The sequence below is a fragment of the Lithobates pipiens genome, unplaced genomic scaffold (assembly GCF_037356315.1).
Source record: "Lithobates pipiens isolate NorthernLeopardFrog02 unplaced genomic scaffold, aLitPip1_a1.2 Scaffold_22, whole genome shotgun sequence".
Classification (NCBI taxonomy): Eukaryota; Metazoa; Chordata; class Amphibia; order Anura; family Ranidae; genus Lithobates; species Lithobates pipiens.
In genome coordinates, this window is record NW_027507784.1 from 11,609,246 (window position 1) to 11,628,600 (window position 19,355).

Genomic DNA, 19,355 nt, shown 5'->3' on the forward strand with positions numbered 1-19,355 from the left:
ACAGGGGAGACCTGTACAGATCATCAGTGCCCGCTCATCAGTGCCACCCATCAGTGCCCATTAGTGCTGCCCATCAGTGCCGCCTATCCATGCCACCTGTCAGTGCCCATCAGATTTGCTTATTAGTACTCATTAGTGCCACATATCAGTGAGACCTTTTAGTGCCCATCAGTGTGGCATATTAGTGCCTCCTCATCAGTGCCACCTAATCAGAGAGATGCAGCCTATCAGTGCCCATCAGTGCAGAAGAAAACCATGCTTATTTTCAAATTTAACTGACAGAAACTAAGAAAAACCTTTGTATTTGTGTGAAAAAAATGATAAAAATGTCATATGGTTGCAGTATTGCATGACCGTGTAATTGTGAGACAGCACTGAAAGCTGAAAAATGGCCTGGGCGGGAGGGGGTTGAAAGTGCCCAGTAGACAAGTGGTTAATCATTCTACTGACAGTGTTCTGTTGTGCCTCTTCGATAAGAGAATGTACCTGTTGGTCCTTCAGAAATCCAGTACCATCCAGTATTCTCTGCAATGGTATTTCCTGAAGTGGGATCAGCCATTCCTAATTCATGTCTGGGGTCTACAGACCACCCCCTAATGTTCAGAGATAAGGAGAGGAGGAGATGTTCTGTAATCCTACCCTAGGCTGACAACACTCTTGAGTTGTAGATGCCGTGTCCTACATGAATGTTGTCACCCTAGGACAGCAAATGTGTTACTGGCAAGATTACCGGGTGAAGAATAAAGATAAAACACCCTAAAAAATGCAGGAAAACTAATGCAGCCACCACATCTAAAGACTGGTATTCTGCAATAGATGACTTTTGTTGTGGGGTTTGGATATCCTTTAAGTCTTCTCATCGGAGACACATGTCCGATTTTTGTGACCCATCTTCATGGAAGGCTCAGGAGGGATCAGAGTCGGGTTGCATTCAGAGATGAGAGACCATAAAAGTTTATTTTCATCAGCAAAGATCACTTTTCACATCAACTATTTTCAACCTATTTTCAACCTAATACACGTCTCTACAAATCACACCAGACATAATAAAAAATACTTTTTCACATCAACTATTTACAGCTTAATGAAGACATAACATGAATTAAATAAAGAACGCACCACAATACATGACGACGCATCAATACTTTAGGTCAATCAACCAACAACAACCAATGGGATTTCACTTTGTTCTGCCAAAAACTGTCCCTCCATCAGATAGTGTCCGCCCCGTACTGCGCAGGTGCAGTGCTTGTGCGGTACGGAGGACAAGGAGATGCCGAAAGTCTCCGAAGAAGAACGGCGCCTGCTCACTGAGTCCAGGTTGAAGCCCCACCATCCAAGTGGACATACGGTAGCACATAGTAACACTTCGCTTGCCACGCTTCGGGCACGGCCTCGCTTGGCTCAGCTATTTTTTATTCTAACTCTACTTGTCCACTTGGATGGTTGGGCTTGAACCTGGACTCACTGGCAAGGCGCCGTTCATCTTCAGAGGTGTTCGGCGTCTCCTTGTCCTCCGTACTGCGCGAGCGCAGTACAGGGGCGGACACTATCCGATGGGGGACAGAATTCGACACATCACCGGCTCAGTGACAGGTGAAATCTTATTGGTTGGTTTGTGTTACTCCACTGCAGATAATATTTTGCTTTTGTAAGTACACCTTGAAAAGTTTATTGTACAACAGAGCTTGCAATCTAAATAGCAGAGGCACACGTCAATCACAGTAGGCGTGACAGGTCAGAAGAGAAGACCTATCATGCCTACAACATGCGTCACATTCTACATATAAAGAATATATACATAAGAAGAAGACTTGAATAAAGTTGAAATTTTCCCCGCCCAGCCCCCGGCATTTTTTTTTTTACTTGGCTATTATGCCCAGGGGTGGGAAGGTCTGCCTGATTACACAATGACTTTGATTGTCTGTCACAGTGATTATTTTCACCAGCACACCACGGATCGCCAAATACCTCCAAATCTTTATCGAAGAACGATCACAGAAGACACAGTGCAACGTTCCAGAGCTGCTCAGGACCCCTTCCTCAGGCGTGTGATAAATGTGTACATCAGTGCAACAGTATTTAAAGCGCTCTCCACCAATCAAAGAAGTTGTTATTTAATTGGTGGAGAGAACTTTGTTCTTTAATTGGAGGAGAGAACTTTGTTCTTTAATTGGTGGAGAGAACTTTGTTCTTTAATTGGTGGAGAGAACTTTGATTTTTAATTGGTGGAGAGAATGTTGTTCTTTATTGGTGGAGAGAACTTTGTTCTTTGACTGGTGGAGAGAACATCGTTCTTTAATTGGTGGAGAGAAATGTGTTCTTTGCTTGGTGGAGAAAACTTTGATTTTTAATTGGTGGAGAGAAATTTGTTCTTTGAATGGTGGAAATAACTTTGTTCAGTAATTGGTGGAGAGTACTTTGTTCTTTGACTGGTGGAGAAAACGTTGTTCTTTGACTGGTGGAGAAAACTTTGTTCTTTGACTGGTGTCGAGAACTTTGTTCTTTAATTGGTGGAGAGAAATTTGTTCTTTGACTGGTGGAGAGAACTTTGATTTTTAATTGGTGGAGAGAATGTTGTTCTTTAATTGGTGTAGAGAACTTTGTTCTTTAATTGCTGGAGAGAACTTTGTTCTTTAATTTGGTGGAGAGAACTTTGTTCTTTAATTTGGTGGAGAGAACTTTGTTCTTTAATTTGGTAGAGAGAAATTTGTTCTTTAATTGGTGGAGAGAACTTTGTTCTTTAATTGGTGGAGAGAACTTTGTTCTTTGATTGGTGGAGACCACTTTAAACACTGTTGCACCGATGTACACATTTATCACATGCCTGATGAAGAGGTCCTAAGCGTCTCGGAAATGTTGCACTGTCTTCTGTGATCATTCTTCAATACAGATTTGGACGTATTTGACGATCCGTGGTGTGCTGGTGAAGCATTGATCTGTGATGCCTCCTCTCCAGTCCCAGCTGGTAATTTCTGCAGCACCCATTACTCCTAAAGCCTTATCCATGAAAGTGTGCGATGAGAATATCAATACTACTGGTTGTCAAGGTGGTCATCTGATTGAGAGCCTGCCCCACCGGCTCCCCATCATTACTGGAGACCGGAGCTGTCTTTGAAACTTTCCTAGTCGTGGACACTTGTGTGCAGCATATAGGCATTAAAACCCACCCTCTGCGCATATGCAATACATGGGTGGCAAGAGGTTACCTTGTAAGTCACCTAAAAAAATAAAAAATCGAAATGCCATTTTTCCTGTCTGGTGGCACTTTTTTTTTCTACTATCTGTTCCAGTTTAGTTCTGCGCCATCCGCCAGGCTCTTTGTGACTGAACTAATGGCCAAGTCCAGTAGAAGGGGTCCCTGGTGCACTTGATTGCTGCACTTCCCTTATCCCTATATATTTACATACATTTTTTCTTATGCACTTTTTTGAATCTGAGATTGGAAGATATATACTGTATTTGCACTTGCACTTTTTTTGTACATCTATGAATTTTGGACTGTTTTTTTTTTCCACTGTTTGGACTACATATATGTATTTAATTATTTATAAATTTTTGTTATTTATGACTGTTTTGAGTCAGCGCCACTGCTCTGCCCCCAGCCACTACCATTTGCTGTTACTTCCGAGTCCACCCTTGTCCCTCTTGGCCATTGAGTGGACGTCTGATGATGAAACCCCTACACACAAACATAGGAGTTATACTGACATCCGGTTCCATTCTCCGCATCTTACAGATGCCAGAAAGGAGCCATGGTGCATGCTGCCTTGTGTATACACCGTGCAGCATACACAAAAAAAATAATATAAACTGCTAGAAGTAAGAAGCAGGGGGGCGTGGCTTGGCACCGAATGGAGATGGCCGCCTGATCCTCTGGCTCTGTCCACCGGAGGTTCTGCCGCCTGCTTACAGGAGCAAACATTAGCGAAAATATGGTGAAGCAGAAAGGGAAGTCACCGCAGTCACGGTCCCGCTCCCCGAGAGGCACGGATCAACCACCCGAGCGCAACCTCCGGGAAATTTTCCAGGTCCGATCACGCGAGGCCGCGGCCTCATCTCAGGCCTACTCGGGACACCGCTCCTCCAGCCTCAGCCCGTCGCACAGGAGAGAAACTCAGCGCACAGAGAGCCCCACCGCTGCCCGCCCGCTGAATATGCAAGACCTAAGGGCGGTAGCAGCAGATATTAAAGAGTCCCTAACAGCAGTGATAGCTGACCTCAGGAGGGACATCCAGTCACTACATGTGCGGATAGGGGACCTGGAAGACACAACGGTCCGCCATGACACCACTATGCAGCAACTGCAACATGCTTCACAAACCCACAGCAGCCAGCTCAGAGATCTCCACAGACATATGGAAGATTTGGACAACCGTGGACGTCGCCATAATCTCCGGGTAAGAGGCATCCCTGAATCTGTTGCTCAAGCCCACCTATCACAAGTAACAGTACAGATCTTTAATGACTTGTTGGGAAGGCCCCCTGAAACCCCCATAGAATGTGAATGGCTGCATAGAGCGCTCAAACCCAGGGGTAGGGACACCGACCCCCCCCCCAGGGATGTGATCTGCTGTTGACAAGCTTCAGACTGAAAGAAGACATACTGAGAAGGACCAGAGATAGTCGTAACCTGAATTACCAGGGGGCAGAGATCAAAATATTCCAGGATCTATCCCCCATAACCCTTCAAAATAGGAGAGACCTGCGTCCACTCATGGACATCCTCCGCAATAAAGGGATCCAATACTGCTGGAAGTTCCCCTTCTGCTGATCGGCTTCATCTGCAGGAAGAAGTAAGAAGCAGAAGACCGCATGTCTCTTCTGACATAAAAACTCTGATTTCTAGCAGTATTTTCATTATTTTTACCTTTACTTTCACTTTACTAGTAATTAATTGTGTGTGCTATGTCATCAGCCTGAAAACGTTTATTGTAAGTTGCAATCATTCTTTTTAGCTTTCTCAAGTTTCCTCTGATACTCCTTCATCTCTGCCTCAAATCTCTGAGCATCGCTCCTCCTAAGAGCTTCAAAGTTCTCCTGTATCCTCTTCATCTCCTCATCGAAGTACCTTTTGTCCTCTTGTCTTTGAGCTTCTGATCGGAATTTTAGACTTTCCAGCCGCTTGGCTAGGTAGGTGTGTTCGGCTTGTGTCTTCTGGTCTCGCTCGCCCCGATGGCTCTTCATCTCCCGTTCATAGATAAATTTTAGAACAAACTGCTTGCGCTCCTTAAACCCTTGCACCGGATCCCACACTTGCTCCACCTTGAACTGAGCCTCTTTGATGATTTCATGGAAAAACTTTAGCACGTCCTCGTGCCTCCCTCTGGTTTTGAAGTGATCCTCGGGGGTGTAGTTTTCAAGGGTGAAAATCCTTTCCGCACCCATGTCCTGAAATTTCCTTTCGATTCTCGACATTCCTCCGTGTGTCTTGTGTGTCAGGACTATGAAAGGGAAAATTCCTGTGTAGAAAAGCATAACAACTCCCATTACTTATTTCTTCACGTATACAATTTCACTGTCACTTCACTGTTCTCACATCAATTCTCATATAGAGTCCTTTAGAATTCTGCCAGGCCTCCACACCCAAATTGCTTGTGCCAGATTAATGTACCCATCAGATACATCAATAAGTCATAGGCCGGCATACGGAAGTGTCTATACTGGACATTGCTTTCTTAGCGTGCTTCTTCCCCGGTCACTGTTCCCATTACACGGATATGGCCAAAGAGTTTTGTAGTGAAGTTGGTGGAGCCCGATGGGTAACTGAAAGACTAGTTTCCTGTAAGGTAGGCCTGCTTTCGATTGAAAGCACATGGCAGTAACCATCTATTCGCCAACTCACAAAAAAAACCCCAATTACCTCACAACTGATCCCGACGGTAATGCCGCTTACACACGAGCGGATTTTCCATCAGAAAATTCTTGGGTGGTTTTTCAGACGGAATTCCGCTCAAGCTTGGCTTGTATACACACGGGTCACACAAACGTTTTCGGAACTTTCGACCGCCAAGAATGCGGTGACGTACAACACTACAATGAGCCGAGAAAATTCAGTTCAATGCTTCCGAGCATGCGTCCAATTGTTTCCGAGCATGCGTCCAATTGTTTCCGAGCATGCGTAGGAATTTTTTGCGTCGGAATTGCTACAGATGATCGGAATTTCCAATCGGAATGTTTTCTGACCGAAAAATTTACAATATGCTCTCAATCTTTTACTGGCTGGAATTCGTCCAGCAAAAGTCCGATGGAGACTACACATGGTCTCAAAGCTCTCATCGGTCTTTTGCTGGTGGAATTTGCAATCATGTGTAAGACTAGCAAAATTACAGCTCCCCTAGATGTCATCAGCTATATAAGGTAAGGGGAAGGGACAGCGCTTACATCATTGACCATAATTGAGCAATGTCAATTAGCCCAATTATGTATCGCAAGCGTCCACAGACTGTATATGAAATATGACCAGGGAAGCATGCTCATCAGAGAAAAATACGAATTGGCTAGTTGGAAAATTTGCACCCAAGCCTCACAAGTTCTAACCCATTGGTCTCTAAACTGCGGTGCAGGAGTCGGATGTGGCCCTTTGCATGTCTTTACCTGGCCCTCGGGGTACCATTCCACCAACTGACACCAATAATGGGGCACCATTCCTCCCACAAATACCATCAATAGGGGACTATTCCTCCCCCTGACACCAACGGTGGAGCATGATTCCTTCCACGGACACCACTGATGGGTCACTATCCCTCCCATTCATACCAACAATGGGGTACTGTTCCTTCCATTAAAACCAACGATACAGCATTGTCTAGGCCCAGTGGCCACAGTCTGGCCCCCCTTAGAGCTTGAAGGACAGTAAATTGACCCTTTGTTTAGAAAGTCGGGAGACCCCTGTTCTAACCAATCAAATAATAATCTACAACTGTGATAATTATATTATGTGTCAGGAATTTAAAGGAGTACCTGTTAGCATCTTGGCTGTGTCCAGCAATTGCTTTAAATCTTCAATATCTGAATCATAAATCCCCATCTTTAGGCTGAGTACAAAGAAAGATCAATAAGAAGTAAAAAAGAACGATTACAGCTGCAATCTTCAATGTCCATCATCATCACCTATATTGTCTGCCATTAAAGTGTATCTCTGGAGAAAAGGTTTTTGTCCACTAGTTTTGGATAGAGCGGGGAAGGGTTAGATCCTCTGTCTATTACTGTCTGTGTCCCTACTAGGATGGATCACCTTCTCTATTTGCATTAGTGAAGAATGTCATCAAGACCAAACGTTTTGGGAAATCCCACTTTCTAGAGTTGTCCCCGAAACAAGAGGTGAGGGAAAATCTTCCAATGGGGACATCTATTCCAGGGACATCTATTTAATGAACCCGTCTGGGGGGTGGCTGTTGATTGAGTGAAATGCGTCATAAAGTCCTAAACTGAATTGTTAGTAAGTATGCTCCTAATTAGGGATGAGCCGAACACCCCCCGGTTCGGTTCGCACCAGAACTTGCGAACGACCCCCGCGTTCGGTACGAACGTTAGAACCCCATTGAAGTCTATGGGACTCGAACGTTCGAATTGGAAAGTGCTCATTTTAATGGCTAATATGCAAGATAGTGTCCTAAAAAGGGTTTGGCGACCTGCCTCCTGCCTCAGGGGACATGGGTCACTGCAAAAAAAAGTTTTAAAAACTACCGTTTTGGCGGGAGCACTGATTTTAATGACGATTAAAGTGAAAAAAAAAAAGTGAAATATTCCTTTAAATATGGTGCCTGCGGGGTGTCTGTAGTATGCCTGTGAAGTGCCACGTGTTTCCCGTGTTTAGAACAGTCCCTGCACAAAATGACATTAAACGGAAATAACACCATTTAAAACTGCTTGCGGTTTTAATGTTATATCTGGTTCCTGCAATATGGTTGAAAATCATTGAGAAACATGGCATGGGTAGCCCTCCCTGCCCATTACCAGCCTATTTGGGTCTTGTACGCATATTAAGGGGAACCCCGTACCCATATTAAAAAAAGGAAATGCGTGTGGCCCCCAGGCCCTATATACTCAGAACAGCAGTATACAGGCGGTGCAAACAAGACAGGGACTGTGTAGGTTTGTTGTGTTAAGTTGAATCTGTTTGTCATTTTCAACCAGTACATTTTTAAAGTGTAGCTCCAGTCAAAAAAACTATCTTTAAGCTTTTTGGAAAACATAGGGAAGGTTTATCACCCCTGTATAATTTGTTTTGTCGTCCATCTTTTTTCATCTCACTTGCTGCTGTCTCCTTGCGTTTGCAAGTAGGAGATGTTTGTAAGTTGGATGTTTGAAAGTAGGGGCCTGCCCTATATTATAGCGGTATGTACTGGGTACAGAGCACGCAGACAGCACGCACTCCTAACACTACTGACTGCAAGCTCTATTATTAACCACTTGTTAGCCCAATGTTTGCATAAAGTGAAAGATGAAGTTATGCTGAGTAAATAGATATCAAACATGTCACTCTTCAAAATTGCACATGCCCGTGGAATGGCGCCAAACGTCGCTACTTAAAAAATCCCCATAGGCGACGCTTTAAATATTTTTTTACTGGTTACATGTTTTGAGTTGCAGAGGAGGTCTAGGACTAGAATTATTGCTCTCGCTCTAACATTCTCGGCGATACCTCACATGTGTGGCACATGCGAGCACATGGGGACATGGGCGCTTTAATTTTTATTTTATTTTTTTATTGTTCATTTTACTTTATTTATTTTAGTTTGACATTTTTTTTCCCAAAAATATATTTTTGATCACTTTTATTCCTATTACAAGAAATGTAAACATCCCTTGTAATAGGAATATGGGGTGACAGGTCCTCTTTACAGTGAAATCTGGGGGGTCAATATGACCCCACATCTCACCTCTAGGCTGGGAAGCCTGAAATAAAAAATAAAAAAAAGATTCTGGCTTTGATCGTACTGGCGAGTTGGTAGAAGCACCGGAGGGCGGTGAGGGGTGGGGGGCGTCTATGGCTGGGTATTTCAGGGTATCACCGAGTATGGCTGGGTATCTCTGAGTATGGCTGGGTATGGCAATTTATGGCAGGGTATTACAGAGTATTGGCGGGGTATTGGCGGGGTACTACAGAGTAATAGCAGGGTACTGCACTGCAGAGTAATGGCAGGGTACTGCACTGCAGAGTAATGGCGGGGTACTGCACTGCAGAGTAATGGCGGGGTACTGCACTGCAGAGTAATGGCGGGGTACTGCAGAGTAATGGCGGGGTACTGCACTGCAGAGTAATGGCAGGGTACTGCACTGCAGAGTAATGGCGGGGTACTGCACTGCAGAGTAATGGCGGGGTACTACAGAGTAATGGCAGGGTACTGCACTGCAGAGTAATGGCAGGGTACTGCACTGCAGAGTAATGGCGGGGTACTGCACTGCAGAGTAATGGTGGGGTACTGCAGAGTAATGGCGGGGTACTGCAGAGTAATGGCAGGGTACTGCAGAGTATGCACTGGTATTGCAGAGTATTGGCAGGGAATTGAGGGGTTAAATTCGGTGAGCAGCGATGTGGGCACTGCAGATGCAGCCCACATCGCTGCTGACACCGATCTCTTTCCCCTCCACTGTACCGATCGGTACAGAAAGGGGAGGTAGGAACAGGCGTCATAACATGACGCCGGTTTGTTTCCAAGTGATCACTCCGTCATTTGACGGAGCAATCACGTGGTAAACGGCCGCTATGAGCGGCCGTTTACCGTGATGCGCCGGGTCCTATGGACCCGGCGGTCACGGATGCTCTCGAGTGCGCACACCTCGGGGCACGCGAGAGCAGAATTCAGGGAGGCCGTTAATTAACGGCCTCTCTGAGTTAAACAACCGCCCTGAAGCCGTTAATCGGCAATGGGCAGTTGTTAAGTGGTTAAAGCTAGATCACTAGCTATATAGGTGAGGTGAATATAGTGGTGTATACTGCAGTCAGGGCACAGACAACAACCACTACACAGCAGCAAGATAGGAAATCAGCCAAAAACGATTGGTGTGTACTGTGTTGAAGGTACACAGAACACCCACTGCTTCAGATGCAAAGTAACACACTACAGGAGGCCGCCTTAAAGGCGGCCTTATATAGTGTGGGGCGTGCACTACACAGCCTGAGCTATGATTGGCCACAGGCAGGATGCCTGTGGCCAATCATGGCTCTCCTCGCTGCCGGCGCTGCGATTGGCCAAGCATGCGGGGTCACAGTGCATGCTTGGCCAATCATCGGGCAGCAATGCACTGCGCCAACGCAGTGCATTGTGGTCCGCGCGCGCGTCACTCGAATTTTGACGCGAACGGCCAAAACGTTCGGAATTCGTCGAACGGCCGAACGGCCAATGTTCGAGTCGAACGTACGTTCGACTCGAACACGAAGCTCATCCCTACTCCTAATGCATATGAATGCCAGGGTCTGATTGCTATTGGGTAAGGTAATGTAATAAACGTAATGTAATACAATATTGTACAAGGATTGTATAGAGGTCTTTTACCTGTAGAGGAAAATAGGGAAGATGAAGTCTGATTTCTGGATTTCAGTTTCGGCATCCACAATTCTGTCTACAAGCCGAAAGCCCTTGCTCCATTCAACTTCTTGATCCAAGGGGAGCAAGTTGGCTGCAAAGAAGAGAGAGATTGAAAAAGGGAAAGTGATAATAATTAGATTTCCTTGCAAAGGTATGATCCTCAGCCATTGCCACAATAATGAGATGTCCCTGTAGTAGTTTGTGTCTCTGACCCTCCCACAATTATGAGATTCCCTGCAATAGTTTGTGTATCTGCCCCTCCCACAATGGGGAGATTTCCCTGCAGTAGCTTGTGAGTCTGCCCTTCTCACAATGGTGAGATTTCCTGTAATAGTTTGTGTCTCTGCCCCTCCCACAATGGTGAAATTTCCTGCAATTGTTTGTGTCTCTGCCCCTCCCACAATGATGAGATTTCCTGCAGTAGTTTGTGTTTCTGCCCCTCCCACAATGATGAGATTTCCTGCAGTAGTTTGTGTCTCTGCCCCTCCCACAATGATGAGATTTCCTTCAGTAGTTTGTGTCTCTGCCCCTCCCACAATGATGAGATTTCCTGCAGTAGTTTGTGTCTCTGCCCCTCCCACAATGTTTAGATTTCCTGCAGTAGTTTGTGTCTCTGACCCTCCCACAATGGGGAGATTTCCTGCAGTAGTTTGTATCTCTGCCCCTCCCACAATGTTGAGATTTCCTGCAGTAGTTTGTGTCTCTGCCCCTCCCACAATGATGAGATTTCCTGCAGTAGTTTGTGACTCCGCCCCTCCCACAATGGGTAGATTTCCTGCAGTAGTTTGTGTCTCTGCCCCTCCCACAATGATGATATTTCCTGCAGTAGTTTGTGTCTCTGCCCCTCCCACAATAGGGAGATTTCCTGCAGTAATTTGTGTCTCTGTCCCTCCCACAATGGGGAGATTTCCTGCAGTAGTTTGTGTCTCTGCCCCTCCCACAATGGGGAGATTTCCTGCAGTAGTTTGTGTCTCTGCCCCTCCCACAATGGTGAGATTTCCCTGCAGTAGTTTGTGTCTCTGCCCCTCCAACAATGATGAGATTTCCTGCAGTAGTTTGTGTCTTTGCCCCTCCCACAATGATGAGATTTAATGCAGTAGTTTGTGTCCTTGTCCCTCCCACAATGGGAAGATTTCCCTGCAGTAGTTTGTGTCTCTGTCCCTCCCACAATGGGGAGATTTCCTGCAGTAGTTTGTGTCCCTGTCCCTCCCACAATGGTGGCAATTTCCTGCAGTAGTTTGTGTCTCTGCCCATCCCACAATGATGAGATTTCCCTGCAGTAGTTTGTGTCTCTGCCTCTCCCACAATGGGGAGATTCCCCTGCAGTAGTTTGTGTCTCTGCCCCTCCCACAATGGGGAGATTTCCTGCAGTAGTTTGTGTCTCTGCTCCTCCCACAATGGGGAGATTTCCTGCAGTAGTTTGTGTCTCTGCCCCTCCCACAATGGGGCGATTTCCTGCAGTAGTTTGTGTCTCTGCCCCTCCCACAATGGTGAGATTTCCCTGCAGTAATTTGTGTCTCTGCCCCTCCAAAAATGATGAGATTTCCTGCAGTAGTTTGTGTCTTTGCCCCTCCCACAATGATGAGATTTAATGCAGTAGTTTGTGTCCTTGTCCCTCCCACAATGGGAAAATTTCCCTGCAGTAGTTTGTGTCTCTGCCCCTCCCACAATGATGAGATTTCCCTGCAGTAGTTTGTGTCTCTGCCCCTCCCACAATGAGGAGATTCCCCTGCAGTAGTTTGTGTCTCTGCCCCTCCCACAATGGGGAGATTTCCTGCAGTAGTTTGTGTCTCTGCTCCTCCCACAATGGGGAGATTTCCTGCAGTAGTTTGTGTCTCTGCCCCTCCCACAATGGTGACATTCCCTGCAGTAGTTTGTGTCTCTGCCCCTCCCACAATGGGGAGATTTCCTGCAGTAGTTTGTGTCTCTGCTCCTCCCACAATGGGGAGATTTCCTGCAGTAGTTTGTGTCTCTGCCCCTCCCACAATGGTGACATTCCCTGCAGTAGTTTGTGTCTCTGCCCCTTCCACAATGATGAGATTTCCTGCAGTAGTTTGTGTCTCTGCCCCTCCCACAGTGATGAGATTTAATGCAGTAGTTTGTGTCCTTGTCCCTCCCACAATGGGAAGATTTCCCAGAAGTAGTTTGTGTCTCTGTCCCTCCCACAATGGTGTTGATTTCCTGCAGTAGTTTGTGTCTCTGCCCCTCCCACATGGGGAGATTTCCTGCAGTAGTTTGTGTCTCTGCTCCTCCCACAATGGTGACATTCCCTGCAGTAGTTTGTGTCTCTGTCCCTCCCACAATGGTGAGATTTCGCTGCAGTCATTTCTGCCTCTGCCCCTCCTACAATGATGAGATTTCCCAAAGTAGTTTGTGTGTTTGCCCCTCCCACAGTGATGACATTCCCTGCAGTAGTTTGTGTCTATGCCCCTCCCACAATGTTGTTGATTTCCTGCAGTAGTTTGTGTCTCTGCCCCTCCCACAATGGGGAGATTTCCTGCAGTAGTTTGTGTCTCTGCCCCTCCCACAATGGGGAGATTTCCCTGCAGTAGTTTGTGTCTCTGCCCCTCCCACAATGGTGTTGATTTCCTGCAGTAGTTTGTGTCTCTGCCCCTCCCACAATGGGGAGATTTCCTGCAGTAGTTTGTGTCTTTGCCCCTCCCACAATGATGAGATTTAATGCAGTAGTTTGTGTCCTTGTCCCTCCCACAATGGAAAAATTTCCCTGCAGTAGTTTGTGTCTCTGCCCCTCCCACAATGATGAGATTTCCCTGCAGTAGTTTGTGTCTCTGCCCCTCCCACAATGAGGAGATTCCCCTGCAGTAGTTTGTGTCTCTGCCCCTCCCACAATGGGGAGATTTCCTGCAGTAGTTTGTGTCTCTGCTCCTCCCACAATGGGGAGATTTCCTGCAGTAGTTTGTGTCTCTGCCCCTCCCACAATGGTGACATTTCCTGCAGTAGTATGTGTCTCTGCCCCTCCCACAATGATGAGATTTCCTGCAGTAGTTTGTGTCTCTGCCTCTCCCACAATGATGAGATTTACCTGCAGTAGTTTGTGTCTCTGCCCCTCCCACAATGGTGAGATTCTCTGCAGTAGTTTGTGTCTCTGCCCCTCCCACAATGATGAGATTTCCTGCAGTAGTTTGTGTTTCTGCCCCTCCCACAATGATGAGATTTCCTGCAGTAGTTTATGTTTCTGCCCCTCCCACAATGGTGAGATTTCCCTTCAGTAGTTTGTGTCTCTGCCCCTCCCACAATGGTGAGATTTCCCTGCAGTAGTTTGTGTCTCTGCCCCTTCCCCAATGGTGAGATTCCCTGCGGTACTTTGTGTCTCTGCCCCTCCCACAATGATGAGATTTACCTGCAGTAGTTTGTGTCTCTGCTCCTCCCACAATGGTGAGATTCCCTGCAGTAGTTTGTGTCTCTGCCCCTCCCACAATAGGGACATTTCCTACAGTAGTTTATGTCTCTGCCCCTCCCACAATGGTGAGATTTCCCTGCAGTAGTTTGTGTCTCTGCCCCTCCCACAATGGTGAGATTCCCTGCAGTAGTTTGTGTCTCTGCCCCTCCCACAATGGTGAGATTCTCTGCAGTAGTTTGTGTCTCTGCCCCTCCCACAATGATGAGATTTCCTGCAGTAGTTTGTGTTTCTGCCCCTCCCACAATGATGAGATTTCCTGCAGTAGTTTGTGTCTCTGCCCCTCCCACAATGATGAGATTTCCTTCAGTAGTTTGTGTCTCTGCCCCTCCCACAATGATGAGATTTCCTGCAGTAGTTTGTGTCTCTGCCCCTCCCACAATGTTTAGATTTCCTGCAGTAGTTTGTGTCTCTGACCCTCCCACAATGGGGAGATTTCCTGCAGTAGTTTGTATCTCTGCCCCTCCCACAATGTTGAGATTTCCTGCAGTAGTTTGTGTCTCTGCCCATCCCACAATGATGAGATTTCCTGCAGTAGTTTGTGTCTCCGCCCCTCCCACAATGGGTAGATTTCCTGCAGTAGTTTGTGTCTCTGCCCCTCCCACAATGGGGAGATTTCCTGCAGTAATTTGTGTCTCTGTCCCTCCCACAATGGGGAGATTTCCTGCAGTAGTTTGTGTCTCTGCCCCTCCCACAATGGGGAGATTTCCTGCAGTAGTTTGTGTCTTTGCCCCTCCCAGAATTATGAGATTTAATGCAGTAGTTTGTGTCCTTGTCCCTCCCACAATGGGAAGATTTCCCTGCAGTAGTTTGTGTCTCTGTCCCTTCCACAATGGGGAGATTTCCTGCAGTAGTTTGTGTCTTTGCCCCTCCCACAATGGGGAGATTTCCTGCAGTAGTTTGTGTCCCTGTCCCTCCCACAATGGTGGCAATTTCCTGCAGTAGTTTGTGTCTCTGCCCCTCCCACAATGATGAGATTTCCCTGCAGTAGTTTGTGTCTCTGCCTCTCCCACAATGGGGAGATTCCCCTGCAGTAGTTTGTGTCTCTGTCCCTTCCACAATGGGGAGATTTCCTGCAGTAGTTTGTGTCTTTGCCCCTCCCACAATGGGGAGATTTCCTGCAGTAGTTTGTGTCCCTGTCCCTCCCACAATGGTGGCAATTTCCTGCAGTAGTTTGTGTCTCTGCCCCTCCCACAATGATGAGATTTCCCTGCAGTAGTTTGTGTCTCTGCCTCTCCCACAATGGGGAGATTCCCCTGCAGTAGTTTGTGTCTCTGCCCCTCCCACAATGGGGAGATTTCCTGCAGTAGTTTGTGTCTCTGCTCCTCCCACAATGGGGAGATTTCCTGCAGTAGTTTGTGTCTCTGCCCCTCCCACAATGGGGAGATTTCCATGCTGTAGTTTGTGTCTCTGCCCCTCCCACAATGGTGAGATTTCCCTGCAGTAATTTGTGTCTCTGCCCCTCCAACAATGATGAGATTTCCTGCAGTAGTTTGTGTCTTTGCCCCTCCCACAATGATGAGATTTAATGCAGTAGTTTGTGTCCTTGTCCCTCCCACAATGGGAAAATTTCCCTGCAGTAGTTTGTGTCTCTGCCCCTCCCACAATGATGAGATTTCCCTGCAGTAGTTTGTGTCTCTGCCCCTCCCACAATGGGGAGATTCCCCTGCAGTAGTTTGTGTCTCTGCCCCTCCCACAATGGGGAGATTTCCTGCAGTAGTTTGTGTCTCTGCTCCTCCCACAATGGGGAGATTTCCTGCAGTAGTTTGTGTCTCTGCCCCTCCCACAATGGTGACATTCCCTGCAGTAGTTTGTGTCTCTGCCCCTCCCACAATGGGGAGATTTCCTGCAGTAGTTTGTGTCTCTGCTCCTCCCACAATGGGGAGATTTCCTGCAGTAGTTTGTGTCTCTGCCCCTCCCACAATGGTGACATTCCCTGCAGTAGTTTGTGTCTCTGCCCCTTCCACAATGATGAGATTTCCTGCAGTAGTTTGTGTCTCTGCCCCTCCCACAATGATGAGATTTAATGCAGTAGTTTGTGTCCTTGTCCCTCCCACAATGGGAAGATTTCCCAGCAGTAGTTTGTGTCTCTGTCCCTCCCACAATGGTGTTGATTTCCTGCAGTAGTTTGTGTCTCTGCCCCTCCCACATGGGGAGATTTCCTGCAGTAGTTTGTGTCTCTGCCCCTCCCACAATGGTGACATTCCCTGCAGTAGTTTGTGTCTCTGTCCCGACCACAATGGGGAGATTTCGCTGCATTCATTTCTGCCTCTGCCCCTCCTACAATGATGAGATTTCCCAAAGTAGTTTGTGTGTTTGCCCCTCCCACAGTGGTGACATTCCCTGCAGTAGTTTGTGTCTATGCCCCTCCCACAATGTTGTTGATTTCCTGCAGTAGTTTGTGTCTCTGCCCCTCCCACAATGGGGAGATTTCCTGCAGTAGTTTGTGTCTCTGCCCCTCCCACAATGATTAGATTTCCTGCAGTAGTTTGTGTCTCTGTCCCTTCCACAATGGGGAGATTTCCTGCAGTAGTTTGTGTCTTTGCCCCTCCCACAATGGGGAGATTTCCTGCAGTAGTTTGTGTCCCTGTCCCTCCCACAATGGTGGCAATTTCCTGCAGTAGTTTGTGTCTCTGCCTCTCCCACAATGGGGAGATTCCCCTGCAGTAGTTTGTGTCTCTGTCCCTTCCACAATGGGGAGATTTCCTGCAGTAGTTTGTGTCTTTGCCCCTCCCACAATGGGGAGATTTCCTGCAGTAGTTTGTGTCCCTGTTCCTCCCACAATGGTGGCAATTTCCTGCAGTAGTTTGTGTCTCTGCCCCTCCCACAATGATGAGATTTCCCTGCAGTAGTTTGTGTCTCTGCCTCTCCCACAATGGGGAGATTCCCCTGCAGTAGTTTGTGTCTCTGCCCCTCCCACAATGGGGAGATTTCCTGCAGTAGTTTGTGTCTCTGCTCCTCCCACAATGGGGAGATTTCCTGCAGTAGTTTGTGTCTCTGCCCCTCCCACAATGGGGAGATTTCCATGCTGTAGTTTGTGTCTCTGCCCCTCCCACAATGGTGAGATTTCCCTGCAGTAATTTGTGTCTCTGCCCCTCCAACAATGATGAGATTTCCTGCAGTAGTTTGTGTCTTTGCCCCTCCCACAATGATGAGATTTAATGCAGTAGTTTGTGTCCTTGTCCCTCCCACAATGGGAAAATTTCCCTGCAGTAGTTTGTGTCTCTGCCCCTCCCACAATGATGAGATTTCCCTGCAGTAGTTTGTGTCTCTGCCCCTCCCACAATGGGGAGATTCCCCTGCAGTAGTTTGTGTCTCTGCCCCTCCCACAATGGGGAGATTTCCTGCAGTAGTTTGTGTCTCTGCTCCTCCCACAATGGGGAGATTTCCTGCAGTAGTTTGTGTCTCTGCCCCTCCCACAATGGTGACATTCCCTGCAGTAGTTTGTGTCTCTGCCCCTCCCACAATAGGGAGATTTCCTGCAGTAGTTTGTGTCTCTGCTCCTCCCACAATGGGGAGATTTCCTGCAGTAGTTTGTGTCTCTGCCCCTCCCACAATGGTGACATTCCCTGCAGTAGTTTGTGTCTCTGCCCCTTCCACAATGATGAGATTTCCTGCAGTAGTTTGTGTCTCTGCCCCTCCCACAATGATGAGATTTAATGCAGTAGTTTGTGTCCTTGTCCCTCCCACAATGGGAAGATTTCCCAGCAGTAGTTTGTGTCTCTGTCCCTCCCACAATGGTGTTGATTTCCTGCAGTAGTTTGTGTCTCTGCCCCTCCCACATGGGGAGATTTCCTGCAGTAGTTTGTGTCTCTGCCCCTCCCACAATGGTGACATTCCCTGCAGTAGTTTGTGTCTCTGTCCCTCCCACAATGGGGAGATTTCGTTTGCAGTCATTTCTGCCTCTGCCCCTCCTACAATGATGAGATTTCCCAAAGTAGTTTGTGTGTTTGCCCCTCCCACAGTGGTGACATTCCCTGCAGTAGTTTGTGTCTATGCCCCTCCCACAATGTTGTTGATTTCCTGCAGTAGTTTGTGTCTCTGCCCCTCCCACAATGGGGAGATTTCCTGCAGTAGTTTGTGTCTCTGCCCCTCCCACAATGATTAGATTTCCTGCAGTAGTTTGTGTCTATGCCCCTCCCACAATGGGGAGATTTCCCTGCAGTAGTTTGTGTCTATGCCCCTCCCACAATGTTGTTGATTTCCTGCAGTAGTTTGTGTCTCTGCCCCTCCCACAATGGGGAGATTTCCTGCAGTAGTTTGTGTCTCTGCCCCTCCCACAATGATTAGATTTCCCTTCAGTAGTTTGTGTCTCTGCCCCTCCCACAATGGGGAGATTTCCTGCAGTAGTTTGTGTCTCTGCCCCTCCCACAATGGGGAGATTTCCTGCAGTAGTTTGTGTCTCTGCCCCTCCCACAATGGTGAGATTCCCTGTGGTAGTTTCTGCCTCTGCCCCTCCCACAATGATGAGATTTCCTGCAGTAGTTTGTGTCTCTGCCCCTCCCACAATGGGGAGATTTCCCTGCAGTAGTTTGTGTCTCTGCCCCTCCCACAATGGTGTTGATTTCCTGCAGTAGTTTGTGTCTCTGCCCCTCCCACAATGGGGAAATTTCCTGCAGTAGTTTGTGTCTCTGCTCCTCCCACAATGGGGAGATTTCCTGCAGTAGTTTGTGTCTCTGCCCCTCCCACAATGGTGACATTCCCTGCAGTAGTTTGTGTCTCTGCCCCTTCCACAATGATGAGATTTCCTGCAGTAGTTTGTGTCTCTGCCCCTCCCACAATGATGAGATTTAATGCAGTAGTTTGTGTCCTTGTCCCTCCCACAATGGGAAGATTTCCCAGCAGTAGTTTGTGTCTCTGTCCCTCCCACAATGGTGTTGATTTCCTGCAGTAGTTTGTATCTCTGCCCCTCCCACATGGGGAGATTTCCTGCAGTAGTTTGTGTCTCTGCCCCTCCCACAATGGTGACATTCCCTGCAGTAGTTTGTGTCTCTGTCCCTCCCACAATGGGGAGATTTCGTTGCAGTCATTTCTGCCTCTGCCCCTCCTACAATGATGAGATTTCCCAAAGTAGTTTGTGTGTTTGCCCCTCCCACAGTGGTGACATTCCCTGCAGTAGTTTGTGTCTATGCCCCTCCCACAATGTTGTTGATTTCCTGCAGTAGTTTGTGTCTCTGCCCCTCCCACAATGGGGAGATTTCCTGCAGTAGTTTGTGTCTCTGCCCCTCCCACAATGATTAGATTTCCTGCAGTAGTTTGTGTCTATGCCCCTCCCACAATGGGGAGATTTCCCTGCAGTAGTTTGTGTCTATGCCCCTCCCACAATGTTGTTGATTTCCTGCAGTAGTTTGTGTCTCTGCCCCTCCCACAATGGGGAGATTTCCTGCAGTAGTTTGTGTCTC

General features: G+C 47.4%; 1 protein-coding gene across 1 annotated transcript in view; it reads right to left on the reverse strand.

The window, feature by feature from the left end:
- Positions 1-938: 938 nt before the first annotated feature.
- LOC144000372 (uncharacterized) overlaps positions 939-19,355 on the reverse strand; it is a 55,110-nt gene continuing 36,693 nt past the window's right edge. The window contains exons 2-4 of the mRNA XM_077494172.1: positions 10,503-10,626; positions 6,964-7,037; positions 939-5,462 (exon numbers count right to left, since the gene is read on the reverse strand). Of these exons, the coding sequence (XP_077350298.1) occupies positions 4,930-5,462; positions 6,964-7,037; positions 10,503-10,626 (731 nt within the window). The 3' untranslated portion in view covers positions 939-4,929. The remainder of the gene's footprint in view (positions 5,463-6,963; positions 7,038-10,502; positions 10,627-19,355) is intronic.